The sequence below is a fragment of the Bubalus kerabau genome, chromosome 5, assembly GCF_029407905.1.
Source record: "Bubalus kerabau isolate K-KA32 ecotype Philippines breed swamp buffalo chromosome 5, PCC_UOA_SB_1v2, whole genome shotgun sequence".
NCBI classification, from domain to species: domain Eukaryota; kingdom Metazoa; phylum Chordata; class Mammalia; order Artiodactyla; family Bovidae; genus Bubalus; species Bubalus kerabau.
In genome coordinates, this window is record NC_073628.1 from 99572028 (window position 1) to 99595085 (window position 23058).

The window sequence follows — 23058 nt, forward strand, 5'->3', positions numbered from 1 at the left end:
TCAAATTAAAACACTTCTGAAAAAGGATAGAGGATGAAAGATTTTAAAAGATCTTCCTTCAAAAGATATTAACATTTATATAAGTTGTGTTGGTGCTTGAGCATGATGGGGGATCTTCTTGGCAAAAATTAACCCATTTTGAAGTGAATTGTAGCTCTGGTCATAGGCTCTTTTGATTTTCTTCCTTTCTTTTCTTTTTAAAGCAGCATTTCCTCAGAGCGGCTGTACTTGACTGAATACCCTGATCAATTATCTGGGATTAGCTCAGCCCTCTCATTTCCTGCTTTCCATCTCTCTTCCAACAGGCCAGTGGGCCTTTGTTGTCTGGCATGTGGACTGAGATAAGCTCTCAGGGCATGTTTGTATTAGAAGAATGGTTCTAGATGGAACAGTTAAAAATAGATTGGTTGGTATTAAAGGTTGCGGTCTTTGTTTTGGTTTAAGTCAAAAGGAAAGAAAAATAAATATGATTGATACTTAAGACAGACTGGTTTCATAAAGTGAAATAGGAAAACATGAATTTTTTAGGGTTCCTGTTGAATTTTCCCCTTTTAAACCAAACTATTTGAGGTTGTTTATTGACAAGCTTCGGAGAAGGCGATGGCACCCCACTCCAGGACTCTTGCCTGGAAAATCTCATGGGCGGAGGAGCCTGGTAGGCTGCAGTCCATGGGGTCGCGAAGAGTCGGACACGACTGAGCGACTTCACTTTCACTTTTCACTTTCACGCATTGGAGAAGGAAACGGCAACCCACTCCAGTGTTCTTGCCTGGAGAATCCCAGGGACGGTGGAGCCTGATGGGCTGCCGTCTCGGGTCGGACAAAGTTGGACATGACTGAAGCAACTTAGCAGCAGCAGCAGCAGCATTGACAAGCTTAAAATGTGGTAAAGAACCTGCCTGCCAATGCAGGAGACTAGGAGAGAAGTGGGTTTGATCCCTGGGTCAGGAAGATCCCATGAAGGAGGGCATTGCAACCCATTCCAGTATTCTTGCCTGGAGAATCCCATGGACAGAGGAACCTGGGGAGCTGCAGCCCATGGGGTCACAGTCAGACATGACTTAAGTGACACGCAGAATGTATTAGCTGGAATTGGATTTGTATTATTATGTAGGCTGATATTATTTGAATTAAATAATTTCTGAACCTATATTAGTGTTCCTTAGAAGTGCAAATACTCAGTTCTAAAAATCTTCGTGCTACTAAAAGGTGTTTTATTTTTCGGTGTTACCAGCTGTACATTTTGCAGTTTAATTCAGAAAATGATGGTACAAAAAAGTTATCGCCTAGACAGAGGAAATGCTGGATTCATGTAAAATAGTTATGTTCATCTTGATAAAAGATGATGATTCAACATCCTATGGTAAGCTAGAAGGTTTCTTTTTGTTTCTTAAAAGTTGATGTTTCATGTTGCCAGTTTTCTTGGGTAAGAGGCAACACCATATTTGAAATGGCCACAGAGTTGCTGGAATTGCAAATTGCTGAATAAGTTACCCAAGTTACTCTACCTACTTTTTCCTAGCAGGCTTTCAGCTTAATAGATTCACCACTGGTTTAAAGTGTAACTGTTTAGTATAGATCTGTTTGTATTCTTGTTTAAATCAAGCTTTAAATATTTCTCAGTATCATAAGTTCAAATTTTAGCAAGAAAAAATCTTAGATTGAAATGAGGCTTCTTACCTAGATTTTCTTTAACTTCCTGCTCACTATTGGAATGTCTGTATAAGTAAAAATAAAATCTGTTTAATATCTGATTTCTGACTACATGTATGCTTTTCAAACATTTCCAGCTATGGTTCCATTTGCTATTAATAAAATTGTTTCAACTACCAGAGTCTGAGAGAGAGGCATCTGGGGCTGTTTGTGCAGCTTGTTCGCCTCATCCTGTAGAGCAGCTCTTCTCATGTGTGGTTGGTCCATGGTCTGCAGGGTCAGTCCGCTTTCATGATGACACCAAGACATCATTTGCCTTTTCACTCTTCATTCTCTCATGAGTGTACCGTGGAGCTTCACAAAGGCTGAATGAGGTGTGATTGCAGATTCAGAGGACTGCAGAATCAGATGTGAGAATTTTTTTCCTTAAGCCAAATGTAAGAGATTTGTAAAAACATAAGTATTGCTCATTTGCTTTAAAAGGATAGTTACTTATTGTAATTATTTATATTAACGTAATGAGGTTATATCATTAAATGAATTAGTAAAAATGTCTAAAAGTTTTCTTTAATTTTCTGATATAGCAGATGTTGATAAGATATGACCCACATAAACTGAAGCTCTTTGAATGCCTCATTAATTTCTATGAGTGTAAGGAATCTTGAGTCTAACAAGTTTGAGAAACCACTTTCATAAACCACATGTTGACTCGGTGAAATCTTTTCAAGGTATTTCAGCATCAGTTTTTAATAGTACAATCTGTGTGATGTCTCTTTAATCATAGTAATCTTAGTGATTTTTATTTCTGAAGTAATGTGATAGTTTAATTTGTGAAACTTCTAGAGAATTTTGGAGGTCTACAGGCCAGGGTCACGCCCTCCCCCTGTTCTTGAACTTCCTTTTCACTCCTACCCCACCACTGATGAGTGATAGAGTTGTGTAACTTTTCTGGCCGTGTCACGTGCAACAAGTGATTCACTCCCCAGGATGCGGAATGTCGCTGTCACTGTCAGCACCATCTTCAAACAACTAACATATTGCAAATGTGTTCAACTTTGTAGTTTGGGGGCTTGATTGTTTAAGAAAGAAACTCAGTGGAATGCATAATTCTCTTTAATTAGGGATTATGAGCAATTTGGCCATTTCTTGTGGTGCTGTCTACAAACAGTGATTTTTCTCTTGGTGGGTGAAATCTTTTGGGCCAAATAGAAAATTTGTTGTTATGGATTTTTCTTGTGTAATCAAAGCTGCTGGAAAGAATACTTGCTTTTAGGAAGGGATTTTTGCTGCAGATTTGGGGGAATCTGTGTGTGTGTGTGTGTGTGTGTGTGTATGTATGACATGCACTCTTTATTCAGTTTAAGAGGACAAGGACAGGAGAGGTTACCTAATGATGCTATGTGCTTGCTATCTTCTGAGGCCAAGAAAGATGAATTTCCGCAGCTTTACCCTCTGCACTCAGTTTTGGTCTCAACGCTGCAAATTTCATTGTTCATACATAATGTCATCCTCCATAGAAACTGCCTTAAGGTTTGACTCCATAGTTAGCAGTAGAGAGATAATTGTGTTCTCATGCATCTTTTTGATTCTACCATTAATAACTCATCATTAAGAAGCAGTGATTTTGAAGATTTATTTCTGATCATTGGAGCTGGTGTTTCAACATTTTTAGTTGCATCATTTTTCTGGGGATTCATATTAACCAGTCATCTGTACATTTTGGTTGTAAACACTGTAAAAAGTCTTCTGCCTTCCCTGAGTTGTACCGTCCTGCTTCACCATCTGATTACAGGTGATTTATATCCTTTTGCACAGGCCCAGAGGCTGATGCAGTCTCTTGAAAACAGTCTTTTGGATTGAGTGCCACAGGTTTGTGAATTGAGCTTGTCACAACCTTGATTCTAGGGCCTTCGAGCCGTAAGCAGCGTAGTCAAATGGATATGGTTTGTTTCTGTTTCTTTTATCTATTTTATTCACCATGCTAGTTCTGAGTAGACCCCTGTGTAGTTTCAGGTTATGTCCATTTGCAAATGCTAGTCAGTACATGATAAATAGCTGCTTGTACAGTCCAAAGGCCCAAGAAAGGAGCTCTGATGGCTGATGGCAGGAAAAATAGATGGCCAGCTCAAAAAGAGAGAAAGAACCTGCTCTTCCTTCTTCTTTTTGTTCCTTTTGGGTCCTTAAGAGATTTGGATGATGCTCGTCCACATTGGGAGGGCAAATCTCTTTGCTCAGTCTACTGACTCAAATTCTGTGCTCTTCCAGAAACACCTACACAGGCACACCCAGAAATAATGTTTTACCAGTTATCTGGGCAACCCTTAGCACAGTCAAGTTGACACATAAAAGTTAAGCATCACACCACTAAACAGGTTTCTGTGTTAGAAACTCAAGTGTTGTGGCCTCTGTATGGGAGATGTGCTCAGTCATAGTTCTTGGACAGGTCCATTCAGTCACCACTGGGTGGTGGATGTATCTGAGAAAGTTGGAGGAAGGGCATTTTAGGACAGAACAAGTGTGGATGCTTTGTTTACTCAGTGTCAGACTGGCTCGCCCTTCCTCTATGCTCTCAAATACAATGAAGCAAAATATTTAGTTACTGTCTCAGTACATTAAGATTTGTACATGATTGTGTGATTATCTGTAGGAGATACTCGAAGCCCTTTCTCCTTTGAGAACAAGACTCTGGAGCCAGTGTTTCAGCCTTTTCCTAACCTCCTGGGACCCGTGCCAGAGCCAAACGCTGAGATGGGTGGACTTTGATGGCCTGAGCCCTGGTGGCATTTATGTGTTCCTGTAACTCTGATGGCATTTTGAATTGTTATGGCTGTAAAGCTCTTTAGATACAGATGTATAGAAAATTTTACATTGCTAGTGTCTTATGTTAGAAACAGAGTAGTTGTTTAAAATAATGTTACAAAATATTTCCTACCTGATTTCAGTTGGACTAATCTTAGTCCAGATGTTTATCCACACAGTTGAGTAATGATGATCTTGTGGTTGGTATGGAAAGCTTATCTATGGACTGATCCGCCTGTGCTTGGGCCTGGAATTGTGTCCGACTCTTTGCGACCCCATGGACTGTAGCCTGCCAGACTCCTCTGTCCGTGGGATTTTCCAGGCAAGAATACTGGAGTGGGTGCCACTTCCTCTTCCAGGGGAGTCTTCCCGACCCAGAGATGGAACCCATCTTTCCTGCATGGCAGGCAGATTCTTTACTGCTGAGCCACCTGGGAAGCCTGCCTGGAGTTGTGCTTGGCCTTTGAAGAAGAGTAATCTTAGACCCCTCTCTGTCCCTAGTCCCCTCCCCCAGTCAGGAATGGTTGAAGCTCCTAAGACTGTGTCTTAAGGTCTTGTGTGGGTGATCTTCCCAGCAAGCATCACCTGTGGTGGAGTGGCCTCAGCGGGGTTGACATTCTACTCCATACTAGCCATGCAGCACCCTGGGAGGGTAACTCTTTACTGTCTCTGTTTTGAGGAGATGCATGACAAGTTTCTTCAGAGGGAATCTTCTTAAGCCATATCATATACAAATGTTAACTGTTTTTATTCCCCAAATTTCTGGAAAAACCTGACTATTTTGACTTTTTATACAACAAGGATTTTGGTCTGATTTTACCTGACTCTGAATCTGGACCTTCCATTATTTGAAATGTGAGCTCCCAAGAACTAAGCAGTTAAAATTTTGAAGGAAGAGCTCTGTTGTCTCCAGAAGATTATTTTGACTTTGCAAATTGTTCATTTGATGAATCCACCTTCATATCCTAGTTAGGTTGTCTTTGGCCCTGATCCATCTATCACATCTGATAACGGTGGGGGGATTAGAATGGTCTGTTTGGAGGGCTCTGGGAGTTCTGATACCTTCCAAGGCCTGGTGGGTGATTGATGGGCAAAGAAGGTCCTTCCTGTGTAATGCAGGTGAGTATGAAGTTATCCTTGTTCCCATTCTGGTTGGAAATAAGGAATATTGAAAAGGGAAACTCTGTACTTGTCTATTTGGTCATTAGTGAGTGCCTGCCCTTCTCCATCCACCCCATCCCCCCGACCCCTGCATTTCTCTTATGTTTTTATATTGTGTGAAAATTTTTCCCAGGAAAAATATGGTCCTAGGAAGGACACAGATTGGCTATTTAAGATAAACAAAAGTACTGTACTAACAATCATGAAAGATCACTAGGAAGGGAAATTGACTTCTTGACCTTGAATCACATATATTTACATTTAGGATGGGCTACTTGTGTGCTGTTAATAGAATGAACCAGTGTCACTTCAGCAGAGCCTCCTGTTTGCCTTTCTGGTCTGGTGTCTGCCTTTTTCTCCAGCGTTTGTCAGTAATCTTACTCTGAATGTTTAATTTCAGTTCTGACTTTTACATTCATCAATTCTAAACCTATTGCCTACCATGCAGAGATCTGGAAATCCTCCCTATAGAGAGAGAAGTCGCTCAGTCGTGTCTGACCCTGCGACCTCATGGACTGTAGCCTACCAGGCTCCTCTGTCCATGGGATTTTCCAGGCAAGAGTACTGGAGTGGGTTGCCATTTCTTTCAAACACCTTCCAGTCGAGCTGTCTTTTCTAAACCCACACGGTGATGAGTTTTGTCTTCTCTTAAACTCTTTATCTCCTTAAATTTACATGCATCCCTCATTTCAAGAAATCCAGGCCAGGTATGTGGACAGATCCATAATTCAACCCATAATCGGCCTGTCTCCTTTCCTGCTCAGAGCCACTGAGACTTCACTGTAAGCAGATTGAATGTGCTGCTGTTTGGTGGTTTTCATGCTGGTGTCTCCTACCACCTGGAAGCAGTCAATACATTTCTTTCTCCTTAAAGAAAAATTGGTGGAAATACTTCCTCCCCAGTGGCCTCTTCTCTGTGTTCAGAATTATACCCCAGGACACCTTCACTTGAGGGGCTTTTCACCACTTCCTTCTTCATTCAGCATTGTGTTAAACTGTCTCATTCATAAGCACTTTGACCTTTATGCAGACTTCCAGAGTCAATGATGAGGCATATTTGTTAGAAATACTTGACATGCTTCTTGAATTGTTGCAAAAGTGAAGAACTTTCCCCCTAATTTGCTATTTGGTGTGTTTTTGTATTGCTGTTAGGAGCATAATTTTGGATCTGTGAAAAGCAAAATTTATAACCAGCCTCTTAATTTAACTTCTCTCTTCATCTGTAAAATAGTGATAGTAACATCCAGCATTTATTGAGAGCCAATCCACTCTACTTATATTCATTTATTTAATTCTCACAACCTAATGAGTTATAAACTAGTATTTTCCCTCATTTTATGTGTGAGAGAACTGAGCCTTGGAGAAGTAATTGGTCTTAAGTCACACAGCACAGTAAGTTGCAAAGCCATGAGTCAAACCCAGGTGGTTTGTGTTGAATCAGATGATCTCCAAGTTCATGCCTGCCTTTAATTGTGATTTTGAGCAGGTCTTGGCCTAGTGAAATGGAGAAGGCAATGGCACCCCACTCCAGTACTCTTGCCTGGAAAATCCCATGGACGGAGGAGCCTGGTAGGCTGTAGTCCATGGGGTCGCGAAGAGTCGGACACGACTGAGCAACTTTACTTTCACTTTCCACTTCCATGCACTGGAGAAGGAAATGGCAACCCACTCCAGTGTTCTTGCCTGGAGAATCCCAGGGACGGGGGAGCCTGGTGGGCTTCCATCTATGGGGTTGCACAGAGTCAGACACGACTGAAGTGACTTAGCAGCAGCAGTAGCCTAGTGAAAAGGGTAAAGAAGATGGAGATTTCTGGTTGAGCAGTACCCATGGATCTGAGGTGGCTGAGGGAGACAGTCCTGTGCGCTGTACTCCCTTCTGCTCTTCCTCAGTGCACAGCATCAGCTTCTGTGGGAAAGGATGTTTTAATTCCTAAGACTCCTGAGGATGGTAGTGTTAGGTAACACCATTGTGTGATACAAAGGAAGCATGAGGGTGCTTTCCCGGTCCTACTTTATCCACTTGGTTTCATCTGGGGAAGAAATCTACACATAAGCAAATAGGATGGAACCAGACCATGGAATCATCCTGTTCTGTCCCTCACTTGTCAGATGGCAGATGACTCCACCAAGGTCACCCCCAGCTGACTAGTGACTGCAGACAGCACCAAAATCCTAGGTTATCTGATTTTAGTCTAGAGTCTCTGAAGCAGCACAGTGCCTCCCTTTATAGACGTTTCATCTTCAACCAGATTCCCAGCCTCTTTAGGAAGATTGTGTCCATTACAGCTATTTACATCGCTTTAGAACTTGTGTTTTACACTGAGCCTGCCTGCCTTTGTTGTGTTCCATCTGTGGAATCCAGAGTTGGAGGCTTTGGTAGCACAATGCCGCCACTCCCTGGTTGTCAGGTAGTATTGCACTGGGAAATCCAGTAAGCTTTCAGCTCCCTTTGTAAAGGCTGATAATAGGAGTAGTAAATCCAAATGCAAACAGACCAGAGTGGTAATTCTGTGTGGGCGGAGTCATTAAGTGTGCCCGGGTCAGAAGATAACACAGATATTATACCTCAGAGCATCACCAGAATCACTGGCTTGGTTCTGAAAAAGAGGCATTGTCTGATTGCCCATCGTTAATACTTTTAAAAAGTTATTTCCGTTGCCTTCACATTTTCAAATACCTTATGTTTTTTCTGCATCTTTTGAGATGACCTTGTGGTTTTTGTCTTTTGTTGATGTGGTTGTGTCACGTTGATTGATTTGTGTTTGTTGAACCATCCTTGTGAACCTGGGATGAATCACACTTGGTCGTGGTGTGTGATCTTTCTTATGTGTTGTTGGATTCGGTTGGCTAATATTTTGTTGAGAATTTTTGTGTCTATATTCATCAGAGATATTGGCCTGTAACTTTTTTTTTGTGGTATCTTTGTCTGGTTTTGATATTCATACGTCTTCGATGTGTTGCAGAAATACATAAAAGTATAAATTTTAGAATAGTGTTGCTAGAATTGCTGGTTGATCTGAATTCCTTTGTGCTGTATCAGGTAATTCATTCCTGTGAGTGTTGAAGCATCTGTTAGTAGCTGAGTGGGTAGACATCACTGTCATCTCCTGGAAGAATCCATATTCTGGAGAAGACATCACTCTGACAGTTCTCGACGTTTTCTGTGAAGCGCTAGTTGGAGTCACTTACTATCAGAGGAAACAGTACTCTTTGGGTACCTGTTCAGCTACAGTGTTTTTATGTGTCCTTTTAGGTAGTTTTCCATAATCCTGTTTTACAGAAGGGTAGATGAAAAGAATCTTAGTAATGTGCTCAGAGTCATGTGACAGGGAAGTGATGGAGTGGGGATTTGAACCATGATAGACATCCCTTCACTTCCCTGTAGTCCATGTTCCCAGCACAGCAGTGCTTGAACCAGTGTTTAGTCTTACCATTATGCTTTAGCTTTCCTTGAAAAGGAAACCATCAGACCATTGGTTTTCAGCTGGGAGTATTTTGTACGGGAAGGGGACGTTTGGCAGTGTTTGAAGACGTTGTGGTTGTCACAGTGAGGAGGGAGGGGCGCTGGCAGTGGCTGGGGGCCGAAGGATGCTGCCTCACATCTAACAGGGTGCCAGGCAGGCTGTGCAGCAGGCTCATCTGGGGCCAGTGTCCGTGGTTCTAGTTCACGAGACCCAGTAGTGAACAGTGTGTTTACTTAAGTGGGTTTATCCCTGAGAACTGCTGCCCAGGCTCAACCCCTCCTCCCCTGGCGTGTCTCCTTCTGTCCCTGGTGCCTGCTTGTGTCTTGGTCTTGCTCTTCATCACCCTGCCTTGGGAAGAAACCGCAGCCATCCCACTGCTCTCCCATGGCCCAGTGTTTTGGATTTCACTGCCTGTGGCTTTGGTCAGCAGTGCAGATAGAAGACCCCATTTGTTAGAAGCTACCGAAGGTCAAACTCCTGTGAGATTCAGGTTCCTCAGTGTCACACAGAATGCCTTCCTGTGCTGCAGGCAGGTGGACCACGTGCGTGTATCTTATGCGTGTCTTGTGCTTTCTCTATCTTTGTGTCTTTCTTAGATCTCCTCCTTTGCCTAGAAAAAAATTCATTGAAATGTTTCCCATTTTCCCCCAGGTCAGATGTTGCTTCCTCCATAATCCCTTGCTGGAAGTAATTGCTTCTGTCTGTAAACTCCTGTCTATATATAAACTCCTATACTATATGTAACATGTATTCTTTTCATGCAGCCTACTGATTTGTCCACCTTTTCCTACCTGCAGTATAAATAGTATAGAATATAAAAGTGCAAAATGGATAAAAACTAAAAAGTACCCATTATGTAGGATTATTCTTTGTATGCAATCTGTTCTACTCAAACTAGTAATGATGCCCTGTATTTGACAGAGTTAATTGTAAAAGTAAGAATCTTAGTGTGTATGGTATTTACTTTGGAACAGTGGTTCTTCATATTTGAGTTCAGTCAAGGCTTCTGGCAGTTGTTTTCTTTTTTCTTTCTGGTTCTTCAAATGGCTTAGGTATTTTAGCAAAAATAGTTTAGAGCCATCCTGGCCTTTTAGTGAAGACTTCATATCTTCTCATTTATTAAACCTGAAGGATCTGACTTCATGAGAGAAAGCTCCTCTGACCTGCTTTAGGCTTTGGCCATCTCTTTTATAAACATGAAACATTTCTCGATTTTTAGTTCTCATTCGTTTCTGACTGTGGACTTGGGATGAGAAGGTAGAGGCTGCTGAGAGGACTGGCGTTGCGCTCACCTTGGGGAGGTCTGTTACTGCCCTCAGCTCAGTTGGAGAAGTGTTTGCTGAGGCCCTGGAAGCCGTAGCTTACTGCCAAGCTGAGATGCTTCTCGGCCAGGTGCACGGAGGTGGCCCCTCAAGCCCTCCACAGCCTTCACATGGAAAGAGACAGTATTTGGTCCTTTACTCTTTGAATGAACTAGAAACAAGCTAACTTTCAGGGATAACTTGGTTAAGTATGCCACACACATCTACAGGACCCTGATAATCATCGGACTCTTCCTTATTCATAAATATTTATGTCTAAGGTGTTCTGTTCTCAGGACATTCCAAGATAAATGAGACAGGATCCCCCCTCCATGGACTCATAGTATCTTCCTCACCAGCGATAGTTTGCTGTGTTCATTGCAATAGAGCGATAGATGACAGAAAAAGGGAGGGAGGATATAATTCAGTCTGGGTGATTGGCAGTCCTTGAAGAGATCTGTTAGGTCTTGCTGGGTAAATTCTTTCTGATTTATTGCCCTTAATGGCCTTGACAGTGTGCTGAAAACAGTTTCTAAATATTTGCAAAACAATTAAATCTTAAGGTAGAAAAAGTATGTATTCATGTCGTACTGCGTACATAGTTAATGTTAAATTTAAAAAAATATAACACTGAATGAATTAGTTAATTAAACTGGGAAGATGCATAGATTCAGGTTTGGTTTCCTTTGTTTCCTGAAATGTTACTTTGAGGGATAGAGTCATAAGGGTATTTTGGCTGGGATTTTTCAAAATGTAAAAATTGACCTCATAATTAACCTGTCCATATTTTGTGGTGCTGGTGGTAATTGTGTGTCCCCTCCTCTGCCTGTCCGCCTGTTCCCAGGGGCTTTTGATCATGGGTGTGGTATGCGCCTGTGGGCGCCTGCAGTCCTGTTCCTAATGCTGTTAGATTTTCCTTTTCAGAGTAAGAGGGACCATCTACTCATGAACGTCAAATGGTACTACCGTCAGTCTGAAGTCCCAGATTCTGTGTACCAGCATTTGGTTCAGGATCGACATAATGAAAATGGTAAGTATCACCTTCTGGTTTGACCCTTACACTTTCTTAGCTTTGGGCAAAGTTCTTTCTAAGAACGTTCATTAAATAGAGATAACCACTGTCCAAAATTTTCACTGAAAAAGCATTTTATAAAGACTTTACTGGAGTGTTCACTTTTTTGTTGGGTTCTTTTACTGCTTCTGCCTTAAAAGAGAAGTAAACTGATCATGTGCAGGTAACATCTTCTCCTTGAACTTGGAGTCAAGATACATTTTCAGAAATAAAAGTAGCTTCATCTTCTTATTCCTTTTTCTCACCTAATGTTGAACTAATGACACTTATAATCTTATAGAATTGCTTTTTGTTTCTTTTAAATAACTATTTTTGAACTTCTCTAAATTCAGGGTTATGAACTTCAGTTTTCAAAGCAGAGCTTTCTTGAGTATTTTGAAATTTAGTTTGAGTATTGACTTTTAGAACAGTAGGAAGGTAGTTCAGAGCATCTTTTATTTTTTTCTTCCACTCGCATTGTAGTTTCTACCCAATAACTTTATTGGCATATGAGTGTACATATGTAATATATGTATATGTAGTGTACATATGAATGTACGTTACATAAGTGTACATTCCATTTATTCAGATGTGTAATAGCTTCTTTTCATTGACTTCTTGTTTTGAAAGGTGCTAGGCCTCATTCTAGCTGATCGACATTTGTTACCCATTATTTATATGCTTTAGGGGTTGTCACTCCCCACTTCTAGATGAGGAAATCAGGGCTCAGAGAGGCTAAGAGAGTTGACGAGACTTCCTGTCTTCTGAGTGGAGGCCCCAGGGCAGGGGTCCAGCTCTATGGCCCTTATATCTGTGGTTGTCTCACTCCTTCACACTGCTTTGGGAGATGAGTTTTGAGTCAACAAACCAGTGGTCAAAAACAGTTTTCTTTTCCTATTTTTTTTTTTTTTTTAATTAAGGTCACATTAGAGGTCAAGCCTGTGAGTGCAATAATATGCAAACAGCTTTGAAGAATAATAGTCTTCTATGTTTTACCATTTTTTTTTCTTTTTTGAAACTATTAAAAGTTCTGTTAAAGCAGTTAAATGATTCTTTTTTAAATATAGTTTAGCAGTAAAATATAAGATGCACAAGATGAGTAACTTTTTTAGTGGTTAGCAAGTTGCTAAAGCATGATAGTTGTTTCTTTTCCCTTCTTTTATTTTGTGCTTAAGCATTTCAGCAAAGGTGGGGACTTAACAGGCAAAAACACATTCGGCAGGACACTTTTTCCTGTTACTCCTGCTGTATGTTATTCCTCTTAGTTTTGCTGACCAGGACTGTTATTTATTGTGCTTTTTATAGTAGAAGTTGAACCTGAAAGAAAAATTTTGTAGAATTTTCCTATTTTGGGAAACTCAGTTATAATATTCTCCTAATTAATTTTTTCTTATTTTCTTTTTTGGACAGACTCTGGAAGAGAACTTGTCATTACAGACCCAGTTATCAAGAACCGAGAGCTCTTCATTTCCGATTACGTTGACACTTACCACGCCGCTGCCCTCAGGTAAGCACCCAAGATGCGTGATCCTTCTGTGGAGGAGAAGTCATCAAGCATGCAGGTAGAGAGTCTGAGCTGTCCTGATCTCATCTGATATCGTAATACCAGTCACACTCCATGCGTTGTCTCAGCAAGCTGGCACTCGGCGTGAACTTTGTGGATTGTTGGGGTCTGAGAGGTGGCCTCTGTCTTCACTAATCTGGGTGGAGGGAAAATCTATATTTTTTTCTTCCTTCCTTCCTTCCTCCCCACCCCCTGTAGTTATGTATTTTATTTCTTTGAAAATTTATTGCTGAATTACATAGGGTGAGGTGTTACACAGATTGGGCTTCCCTGGTGGCTCAAATGGTAAAGAATCTGCCTGCAATGCAGGAGACCCATGTTTAATACCTGGGTTGGGAAGATCCCCTGGAGGAGGAAATGGCTACCCACTCCAGTATTCTTGGCTGGAGAATCCCATGGACAGGGATCCTGGCGGGCTACAGTCCATGGGGTCACAAAGAGTCGGACATGACTGATTATTATATAGATTTTTGCCTGAAGATTCAGTCTCTGCCACTAGAAAAGTTTTAGTCGCTTACTTGTGTCCGACTCTGTGCGATCCCAAGGACTGTAGCCTGCCAGATTCCTCTGTCCATGGGATTCTCCAGGCAAGAATACTGGAATGGGTTGCCATTTCCTCCTCCAGGGGATCTTCCCCATCAAGGGATAGAACCCACATTTCTTGTGTCTCCTGCATTTTGGAAGGCAGATTCTTTACCGCTGTGCCGCCTGGGAAGCCCGTTACTTGGGAATGGGGAAAGCATATTGAAGATTTTATTCTGAGGTAACGTTGCTGCTAGTCTTAGAGTCTTCAGTAATATGCCAAAAAAGTGACCATAAGCTTCATACCTTTTGGTATTTTCTGTCCCTTTCAAGAAAAAGATAACTATTTATTCTGGTATATTTTGTTTATGAGATGGAGACTTGGGGCTTCTTAAGTGGTAAAGGAATAAGACAAGAGATTTTATTATACATTTTCCCCCATTGGAAATAACAAAAACGGTGAAAGAACCACTTTCTTTGTTTAAGAATACAGTTTGAAAACAAATCATAGGGATTTGCTGGCATTTAGCTACAATGAGATAGAGTGATTTCTCTATTATATTGCTCAGATGGTATTCAGCAGAACCATCTGGAGCCTCTTGTATAAAGCTGAGTAGCTCAAGCCAGTTATTTCAAGGCAAAGTGTAGCAACTTTTAACACAGGGCAGGTTTGGGCAAACTTTTTTGGTCAGATAGTCTTTCATGGTCTCTAATTGCAGCTACTCAGCTCAGCCATCGTAGCACAAAAGCCAGAGGCAATGTGTAAATAAGTGAGATGGCTGTGTGCCAGTAAAACTTTACTTGTGAACAGTGAGGTCTGAATTTCATTTAATTTCCACATGTCAGGAGATGCAAGTCTTCTCTGACTTAATTTGTAGCCATTTAAAAATGGAAAAACCATTCTTAGATCTCAGGCTGTACAAGAGCAGGTGGTAGACCAGCTTTGGATTGCAGACTGTAGTCTGCCAGTCCCTGCTGTAAGGAAAGGCGTGTATGGGGTTAGATTTGGCTTCTTATAGAACTTGAGATACATTTGGAGAATTCCTGTAGTGTTTTATAAATTTCTTTCAAAATTCCCCCAAGCTTTTCATGTCTTCTTGGGGGTGGTGGTTTTCCAATCTTAAACTTGCATGCTGAACAAAGTGAATTAATGGAAGGTTGGACAGATTGATGGAACCATTGAATTGTCAGCTAAGGCAAGTGGATTGATCCTGGGATAATTTCTTACCTGTTTCACATGCTTCCCACCCCCACACCCCCTTCTTATTTCATTGATTCAGGTGAATGATTTTTAATCAATTTAGAGTTTAAGTTAAGTAAACATGTGAGATAAGTTACTCTGGTTATTCAATGGATTTTTATATATTTGCTTACAGCAAATTTATTTGAAAATTTATCAGAGACTGATAGTCAGATCTGTATAGTCATTTTATACTATTTAGCATTTTTAGATGGAGAAGGAAATGGCAACCCACTCCAGTATTCTTGCCTGGAGAATCCTATGGATGAAGGAGCCTGGTGGGCTACAGTCCACGGGGTCCAAAGAGTCATTCCAGATAATTCTAGGTGGACCCAGATGAATGAACTTTGACTCGTTTATAATCAGTATCTTCTGTAATTGTGTATGGCATCGTCTCTTCAGTGGCCACCGAAGAGCTGGAGTGCTATTGTGGTGATTCCTTATCTCCTTTTCACCGTGTATGTGACTAGAACCCTTATTGATTAGCTTTTTTTTCTCATGTGGCATTTTCCTTTAAAGAGGTCATGAGGTGGTTTTATAAAACTGTCATTTTAAATTTGATTTTTGTCTGCTTCAAACAGAGCATCTCTTGGGTGACTTGACAGTTGGGTTTTTTTCCCCAAGGACACCAGATGAATGTGAGCATCACCACATGGTTACTGGTGATCTGGTCTAGTAGTTGCTCTGTAACCCTTGTGGGTGTGTTGACATTTGTCTGCATCTGGGGCTCATCTGGGGGTTCTTGCTTTTGCTTAATAATCCTGGTTTGCAGTGGCAGAGTGCTCACCATAGGATCATCTCTGATAAAAGCAGAGTTGAATAGCAGTGCCCCCAGGAATCTCTATTCCTTTTCTCTTCACTAAAGCTAGATTACTTTAATTTTAAAGTATGGGGGTGGGAGTTAGGCTTTCATTTTTTAATTCCAATTCTTCATTCACCGTTTGTCCATTGAAAGAATTTTTTTTCATTCTCCACAGGTAAAAAGTAGTACTGCCAAAAATAAACTTCAATTTTGAAAGAGGGCAAATAAAATAGTCCATAGGCACATGAAAGAGGATCAAATGAATGTACTGAAAAAACCATGGAGGACAAAAAAGAAAGAAAAAGAATGATAGTGCTTACTTAGCACCATTCTTCTCAGAGATCAAAGTGCTCAGTTGTGTGGATTCTTTGGGCTCACAGAGCCTCTGAGGGGGCTCTGGCCCTTCCATTCACTCAGGAGGAAACCGATGTATAACTTTCTCTTTCAAGCTGGTGCTGGGGTTGGGCTGTAAAGGCCCAGAGAGCTTTGTCCTTTCACCATCACAAATCAAAAGGAAAACAGAACTCCTAGGCAGCCTCTCTGTGTAAATGGAGCCTGTAGCATTCCCCCCGTACCCCCTGCCATCCGGATTTATTCCCAGAAGAGATGGTGGGATCTTCACTGTAGTAGAAATCTGAGTTGAATTTGCCCAGCATTATTGCTGTGCTGCTGTCCTTGGCTATCCCCCATTCCTACCTTTGGGGCTAAGTTTGTACAACTGTTTGTTTTCTTTTCTTCTTTATATTGATCAATAACCAGGTAGTAATACTATGTTAGTAGTCTTTTTGAGTTCTCCTTACTCCCAGGTATGTATTTTTGGCTGACACTGGTGTGATAGGAAAAGAGCCAAATGGAAATTAGGAGACTTCAGCTTGAATCCTGGCTCTGCTCCCTGGTTTCATGACGAAGGTCACATTTGTTAACCTTAGTGCCTTCTTTTTAACAAACTTAAAAAAAAAGTCATATGATTAAGTGACAGAACCGTGAACTGGTTCTGTATCCAGGAAGGTACAGAGCATGAAGAAGCCTCTTGCAGAGTATCTCATACTCAGTAACCAGAATAGTGCTCATGACTCTGAATTGGCTTCTTAAAGGCATAAAGGGAAGAAAATAAAAAGTGAAATGAAGTACAGTTCTGTGTTGAGTTCTTGGTGCTACAGTTACTTCATTTCCCTGTGGCCTCTGGCATGACTTGAGTGGATTCTCAGACCACTTCAGGCATGGGGAGAAGTGTTCAGCCCCAGGAGCCATCTCCAGATGTTCTGAGAATCAGCAGATTAGCTAGATTAAGGTAAATAAAAAAATGTAGCTTGCAGTTTGTTTGCTATTATAGGTGGTTTTTTTTTTTTTTTTTTTTGCCCTAAGGATAATATTTTATTGACATCAAAGGATCAAGAGTGATTGTTTTGTGATTGGATTATGAACATGTGACCCAGACAACATTTGCAGGTCACTTGTAACAGAAGATTCTCAAGTATTGATAGAGGAGGGCAGACAGGAGGTCACAGCTGTGTCATCAGCTTGAGAGCTATTTTCCAGCCTTCTGATTATCTGTGTCCTATTGGGAAAATAATATCCAAGGTAGGTCAGGTTACAAGATGTCATCTAACCTAGGAATTCACTGTCATAAGAATATGTTTTAGAGTGAATTTTCTGGAAGCCCTGGACCAAGAAACCTTAAATTATGTCTTTTGGGCTTCTGATTGCCCCCTTTTCAACCCAAATCAAATTATCTGCTTACTTTGTTATGGGCAGCTGGAATCACATGTGTGTAGTAATTGAAACAGATTAATGACATCATGGTATATAGTTCCTCAGCCCTTCCTTAGAATTTGCAAAGTTCCTTTAGCTCCTGCAAGTTCCCTCAGGGTTCTCACGAAGCCTCAGAGCTCTTAGTGTTGCAACTTAAGACTCATTTTCCGGCTTCAGTCCACAGTTCTTTTTGTATGTGAAATGACTGACCTACAGCATTTTTATTGTTTTTATTATTGTTCTGTCTGTACATGCTTAGAACTTCATTAGATACCATAACTTGCCAACCATTGCTTTCTTTATTCATCCATCATTTAACACGTTATTGAGCTACTTATAGCGGGAGGGCTCTGTAGGTGCAGGGAACACCTCACTGAATAGTATGCTGTCTCTGCCCTTGAACACGTCATAGTCTTTTAAAAATTCTATTGTTGGGAGCTACTTTTGGACACAAAGAAAAGTTACAAATACTGAATTTCCATGTATCTCTCTCCCAGTCTTCATTTGTGTTAGCATCTTATGTAATTACAGTATAGTTATCAGAGCCGAGAAATAGCATTGGAACAATGCCATTGAGTCAAAGACCTTACTTGGTTTTCATGGTCGCTTTACTTCATTTGGGTTGCTAGAAACAAAAGACCATAGACTGGGTGGCTTATAAACAAGAGAAATTTCATTCTCAGAGTTTTGGAGGCTAGAGGTTCCAGGTGTGTGTGTTTGTGTCTGAGGCTGCCCGTGTGTGTGAGTTCTGGTGAGCACCTGGCTCTGGTGTGCAGACTGCTGGCTTCTCCCTGTGTCTTCACGTGGCCCAGAGCAGAGGGCGTGGTCTGACTAGCACCACAAGACTCCTCGTACCCTCCCCTTTTCTTTTTTATTTTTGCCATTGCTCACTGCATGTGTGACCTTAGTTCCCCAACCAGGAATCAAACCCACGCCCCCTGAAGTGAAAGCAGAGTCTTAAACAGGGAGATCCCTGTCTTCCCATTTACCGGTAACTTCTTTCTTCTACAGTGAAACACTCAGCTCTTATTTTTTAAAAATATATTTATATTTGCCTATTTTTATCCAAGTCTTTGATACACTTAGTTTCAGAATTTGTTACCTGTAAGAATTTGCACCTGTAAGAAACAAATTTTTTGACTGTATCTTAGTCTTTAGTCTTATGTATAATCCCTGGGTCACAAAGAGTCAGACATTTCTGAGTGATTAACACACTTTTCCACATAGTGTATATTATGGACAAGAGCCTGTTTTCTCAAATTATTCAGGTCAGTTCTGTTTTTCATAGCTCCCTAGGTGTGCTTGTATTATTTATTTATGGTATAGCTAGGTTCACCTTTGTTAGACTTTCATTCCAACTTTGGTTCCTCTTCTTTGATTTGAGCTGTTTAGTTTTTGGGTGAGGGAGGGTTTGTGAACTATTGCTGTGGCTCCACAGTTCAGAGCTGTAAGAAGATCCAGTCTTGAGCCCCACTGCCATGTTCCCATTCCCCATTTCTTCCCTCCTCTTGCCTACCTACTGGGTATAGATAACTTTTCCCTTTACCTCTTAGTTTATCCTTCTTGTATTTTCTTTTCACAGATGAGCAAGTACATGTCTATTTTCTTGTGCCTTCTTTCTTACGTGAAGGATAGCATACTCTTTTTGCACTTTGCTTTCTTTCACTTCGTGGTTCTAGAAATTGCTCCATGGCAGTTCATTCAGCTCACTCTTTTTCACAGCTGTGTAGCATTCCACTGTGTGGCTGTGCTGTGGTTTATTCACCTGCTCTCTTGTGTGTGTAGGCATGTAGGTTGTTTCCAAGATGTTTCAATTATAAATGATGCTGCAGTGAGTATCCTTGTGCACATGTGATTCCTTTTAATTGGATGAGTATCTTCAGGGTGGGTTCCTAGGAAAGGGGTTGCTGAATTGAAAAGTTTATGTATGTATGTTTCCTGCCCTGAGAGCATATACCAATTTGCATTTCCTCCAACAATGTCCAGGCTTTCTGTTTCCCAACAGAATGTGTTATGTTATTTAAAAACTTTTGCCTGTCTGATTGATAATGAGAAATAGTATCTCAGTGTTGTTCTACTTTACTTTGCTAACAGTGAGTAAGTTTGAGCATTTTTTCATTTCGAAGGATATTTTTGTCTATATTTCTATGAATTATCTGTTCATGTCTTTTCTGTGGGTTTTTATCTTTGTCTCTCCCTTTCTAAAAGTTCTTAATATGCCTGTTGCAGGTATTTTCTCCTACTTCTGTCAGTTTTCTTTTAATTTTATCATTTTAAAAATTATGCAAAGCTTATTTCTGTTTAGTCAGACTTAGCAGTCTTTTCTTTCATTCCCTCAGGACTTTGAGTCATAGTTAGAAAGTACTTACTTACACCATTTTTTCTTTTTTTTGGGGGGTGGGGGTGGGGGAGCTGTGTCAGGTCTTTGTTGCTTCTCTAGTTGCAGTTCAGGGGCTTGGTTGCCCTGTGGCAGGTGAGATCATAGTTCCCGGTGCAGAGATTGAACCTGCGTTCGCTGCACTGGAAGGCGAATTCTTCACCTGTGGACCACCAGGGAAGCCCCCTTACCCCACGTTTTATAGAGACAGTCTCCCCGACTGACCCACCCAGTACCGTTTACTGTCTTTACCTCAGTGGTTTGAGATGCCCCCTTTATTTCCAGTATGTATTCTGGGCTTGCTGTTCTGTTTCCTATTGTCTGTTTATGCGCTGGTGCTACGCTCTTAATTACAGAGGCTTTATGTGTGTGCTCAGTCATGTCTAACTCTTTGCAGCCCATGGACCACAGCCCGCCAGGCTCCTCTGTCCATGGGATTCTTCCAGCAAGAATTCTGGTGTGGGTTGCCCTGCCCCTCTCCAGGGGATCTTCCTGACTCAGGGACTGAACCCACATTTCCTGTGTCGCCTGCACTGCAGGTGGATCCTTTACCACTGAAACACAGGGGAAGCCCACAGAGGCTTTATAGTATGTTTTAAAAGTTTGGAAAAATGCTATATTGAAGTTTCCTATCCATGAATAGGGGATATTTTCCCATTTGTTTGTCTTTACTTTTGTGTCTTTAAGGAGTATTTCTTAAACACTTAAGATTTCTTAAACACTTAAGACAATTAAATTTTAAAAGTGGCGAGGCAGAGAGGATTTAGTGGCAGTAATGTTGTATATTGCTGTATTTAGAGCAACCACTGAAATTGTTGAACCATGGTTCAACAGAACGTGAACTGTGAACTTCGAGATGTTCAACTTGGATTTAGAAAAGGCAGAGGAATCAGAGATCAAGTTACCAACATCCACTGGATCATACAGAAAGCAAGAGAGTTCCAGAAAAACATCTGCTTTATTGACTACACCAAAGCCTTTGGCTGTGGATCACAACAAACTGTGGAAAATTCTTCAAAGAGCTCAGAATACCAGACCACCTTACCTGCCTCCTGAGAAATCTGTATGCAGGTCAAGAAGGAACAGTTAGAACTGGACATGGAACAATAGACTTGTTCCAAATCGGGAAAGGAGTACGTCAAGGCTATATATTGCCACCCTGCTTATTTAACTTATATGTAGAGTACATCATGTAAAATGCCAGGCTGGATGAAGCACAAGCTAGAATCAAGATTGCTGGGAGAAATACCAACAACCTCAGATATGCAGATGATAACCACCCTTATGGCAGAAAGTGAAGAAGAACTGAAGAGCCTGTCGATGAAACTGAAAGAACAGAGTGAAAAGCTGGGCTAAGACTCAAAAAATGATCTTCAAAAAACAAAGATCATGGCATCTGGTCCCATCACTTCATGGCAAATAGATGAGGAAACAATGGAAATAGTTTCCATTTCCATGGAAATAGATCGGGAAACTTTATTCTCTTGGGCTTCAAAATCACTGCACATGGTGACTGCAGCTATGAAATTAAAAGATACTAGCTCCTAGGGGGAAAAGCTATGACCAACCTAAACAGCATATTAAAAAGCAGAGACATTACTTTGCTGACAAAGGTCCATCTAGTCAAAGTTATGGTTTTTCCAGTAGTCATGTATGGATGTGAGAGTTGGACCATAAAGAAAGCTGAGCATTGAAGAATTGATGCTTTTGAACTGTGGTGTTGGAGAAGACTCTTGAGAGTCCCTTGGACTGCAAGGAGATCCAACCAGTCCATCCTAAAGAAAATCAGTCCTGAATTTTGGAAGGACTGACACTGAAGCTGAAACTCCAATACTTTGGCCACCTGATGCAAAGAACTGGCTCATTGGAAAAGAGCCTGATGCTGGGAAAGATTGAAGGCAGGAGGAGAAGGGGACGACAGAGGATGAGATGGTTGGATGGCATCACTGACTCGATGAACATGAGTTTGAGCAAGTTCTGGGAGTTGGTGATGAACAGAGAATCCTGGTGTGCTGCAGTCCATGGGGTCGCAAAGAGTCAAACATGACTGAGTGACTGAACTGACTCTAAAACTGTATAGAGCGATACTCTCAGAACACTGTATCAAGATGGAATCTAGAAAACCTTCATATAATCCATAAAGGAAGACAAAGGAAACGGAAGAACTAGAAACAGTAAAGAAACCTAAAAAAGAAAAAAATTCTATGCCTGTGCAACAGACATGATAATCCCTCTGTCTCACAATCTTTTTCCCCCTCATTTTTGGTTAAGAGTGGCAGTGAGAGCTGTAAACAAACATGCTACTCTGACCTGTCTGTAGAAGCTGGTGGGCCTCTCTCTCCATGAGTTTCTCTGAGGTTTGCATATCTAGGGTGTATGAAGACTTGCTCAATTCTGGGTATAGTTTGAGGGAATTAATTTCTGGCCAGGGTTTCCATTTGTTTCTCTGCTTGTATGAGGAGGTTCTCTCTTCTTTTTCATCCCCTTCAGATGGCCCTCTCCCACTAGCCACACAGAGCTGTCTAGGTGGTCTGGTGCCCAGGGCATACCTGTGGGGCATCACAGCAAAGCACTTCCCAAGCAAGTCTTTCCCAGGAAGCTCTTGTTGCTGCTGAACAGAAGGACCCTCAAACATGATGCTTCCCTGTCTTTAGAAGCATCATGTTAGATATGGGGAATGCAGGACTGAGGAGGCTGTGAAAGCAACTGTTTCAGCAAGGTGGGCGTGATGGCACTTTTTTCCTAGCAGTCTCTCTGCCTCCATTTCACAAACACTGTCAAATAATGTACTGTTCTGAGCTAGAGCATGAAGAAAGGAGAGCACTGGAGAAAAAATACTGAGTGCTTAAAATGGTACACATGTACACACACTTTAAATGTAAGCTCTTCAGTACCAGGCGATATGAAACATATTTCAGAACAGATGCCAGCCAGTTAGAACCAACTGAGTGGCTGAGGGGCTTCCTGCTCTGGTCAGCCCTGTCTTCACCTCTGCCTAGTACTCAGGGCTCCTGAACTAGCGGGGACAGCTGCAGCTCTATGCTGATGACACTTGCTTTATTTTCTCCCGGTACTTTATTTATTTATATATATATATACACGTGTATATATATATATATACACACACACATACACACACACACACACAAATTCAGAATTTAAGTTTACATTTTCATAAATTTGGGCAAATTTGTTTGACCCCAAACAAGACACAAGATGTTCCCATCATCCCAGAAATTTCCCTTCAGCAGCTCTTCTCTCTAAACTTCCCTCCCCAAAACAGCCACTGTTGTGATTTCTCCCACCATCAATTCCTCTATGCTCTTCTAGAACTTCATATAAACAGAATCATACAGTATGTAATTTTTTGTG

General features: G+C 41.2%; 1 protein-coding gene across 5 annotated transcripts in view; it reads left to right on the forward strand.

The window, feature by feature from the left end:
• RERE (arginine-glutamic acid dipeptide repeats) overlaps positions 1–23058 on the forward strand; it is a 409996-nt gene that overhangs the window by 229687 nt on the left and 157251 nt on the right. For all 5 annotated transcript variants that reach the window (XM_055582399.1, XM_055582404.1, XM_055582401.1 and 2 more), the window contains 2 exons: positions 11303–11408; positions 12840–12936. In XM_055582399.1, coding sequence (XP_055438374.1) covers positions 11303–11408; positions 12840–12936 — 203 coding nt within the window. The remainder of the gene's footprint in view (positions 1–11302; positions 11409–12839; positions 12937–23058) is intronic.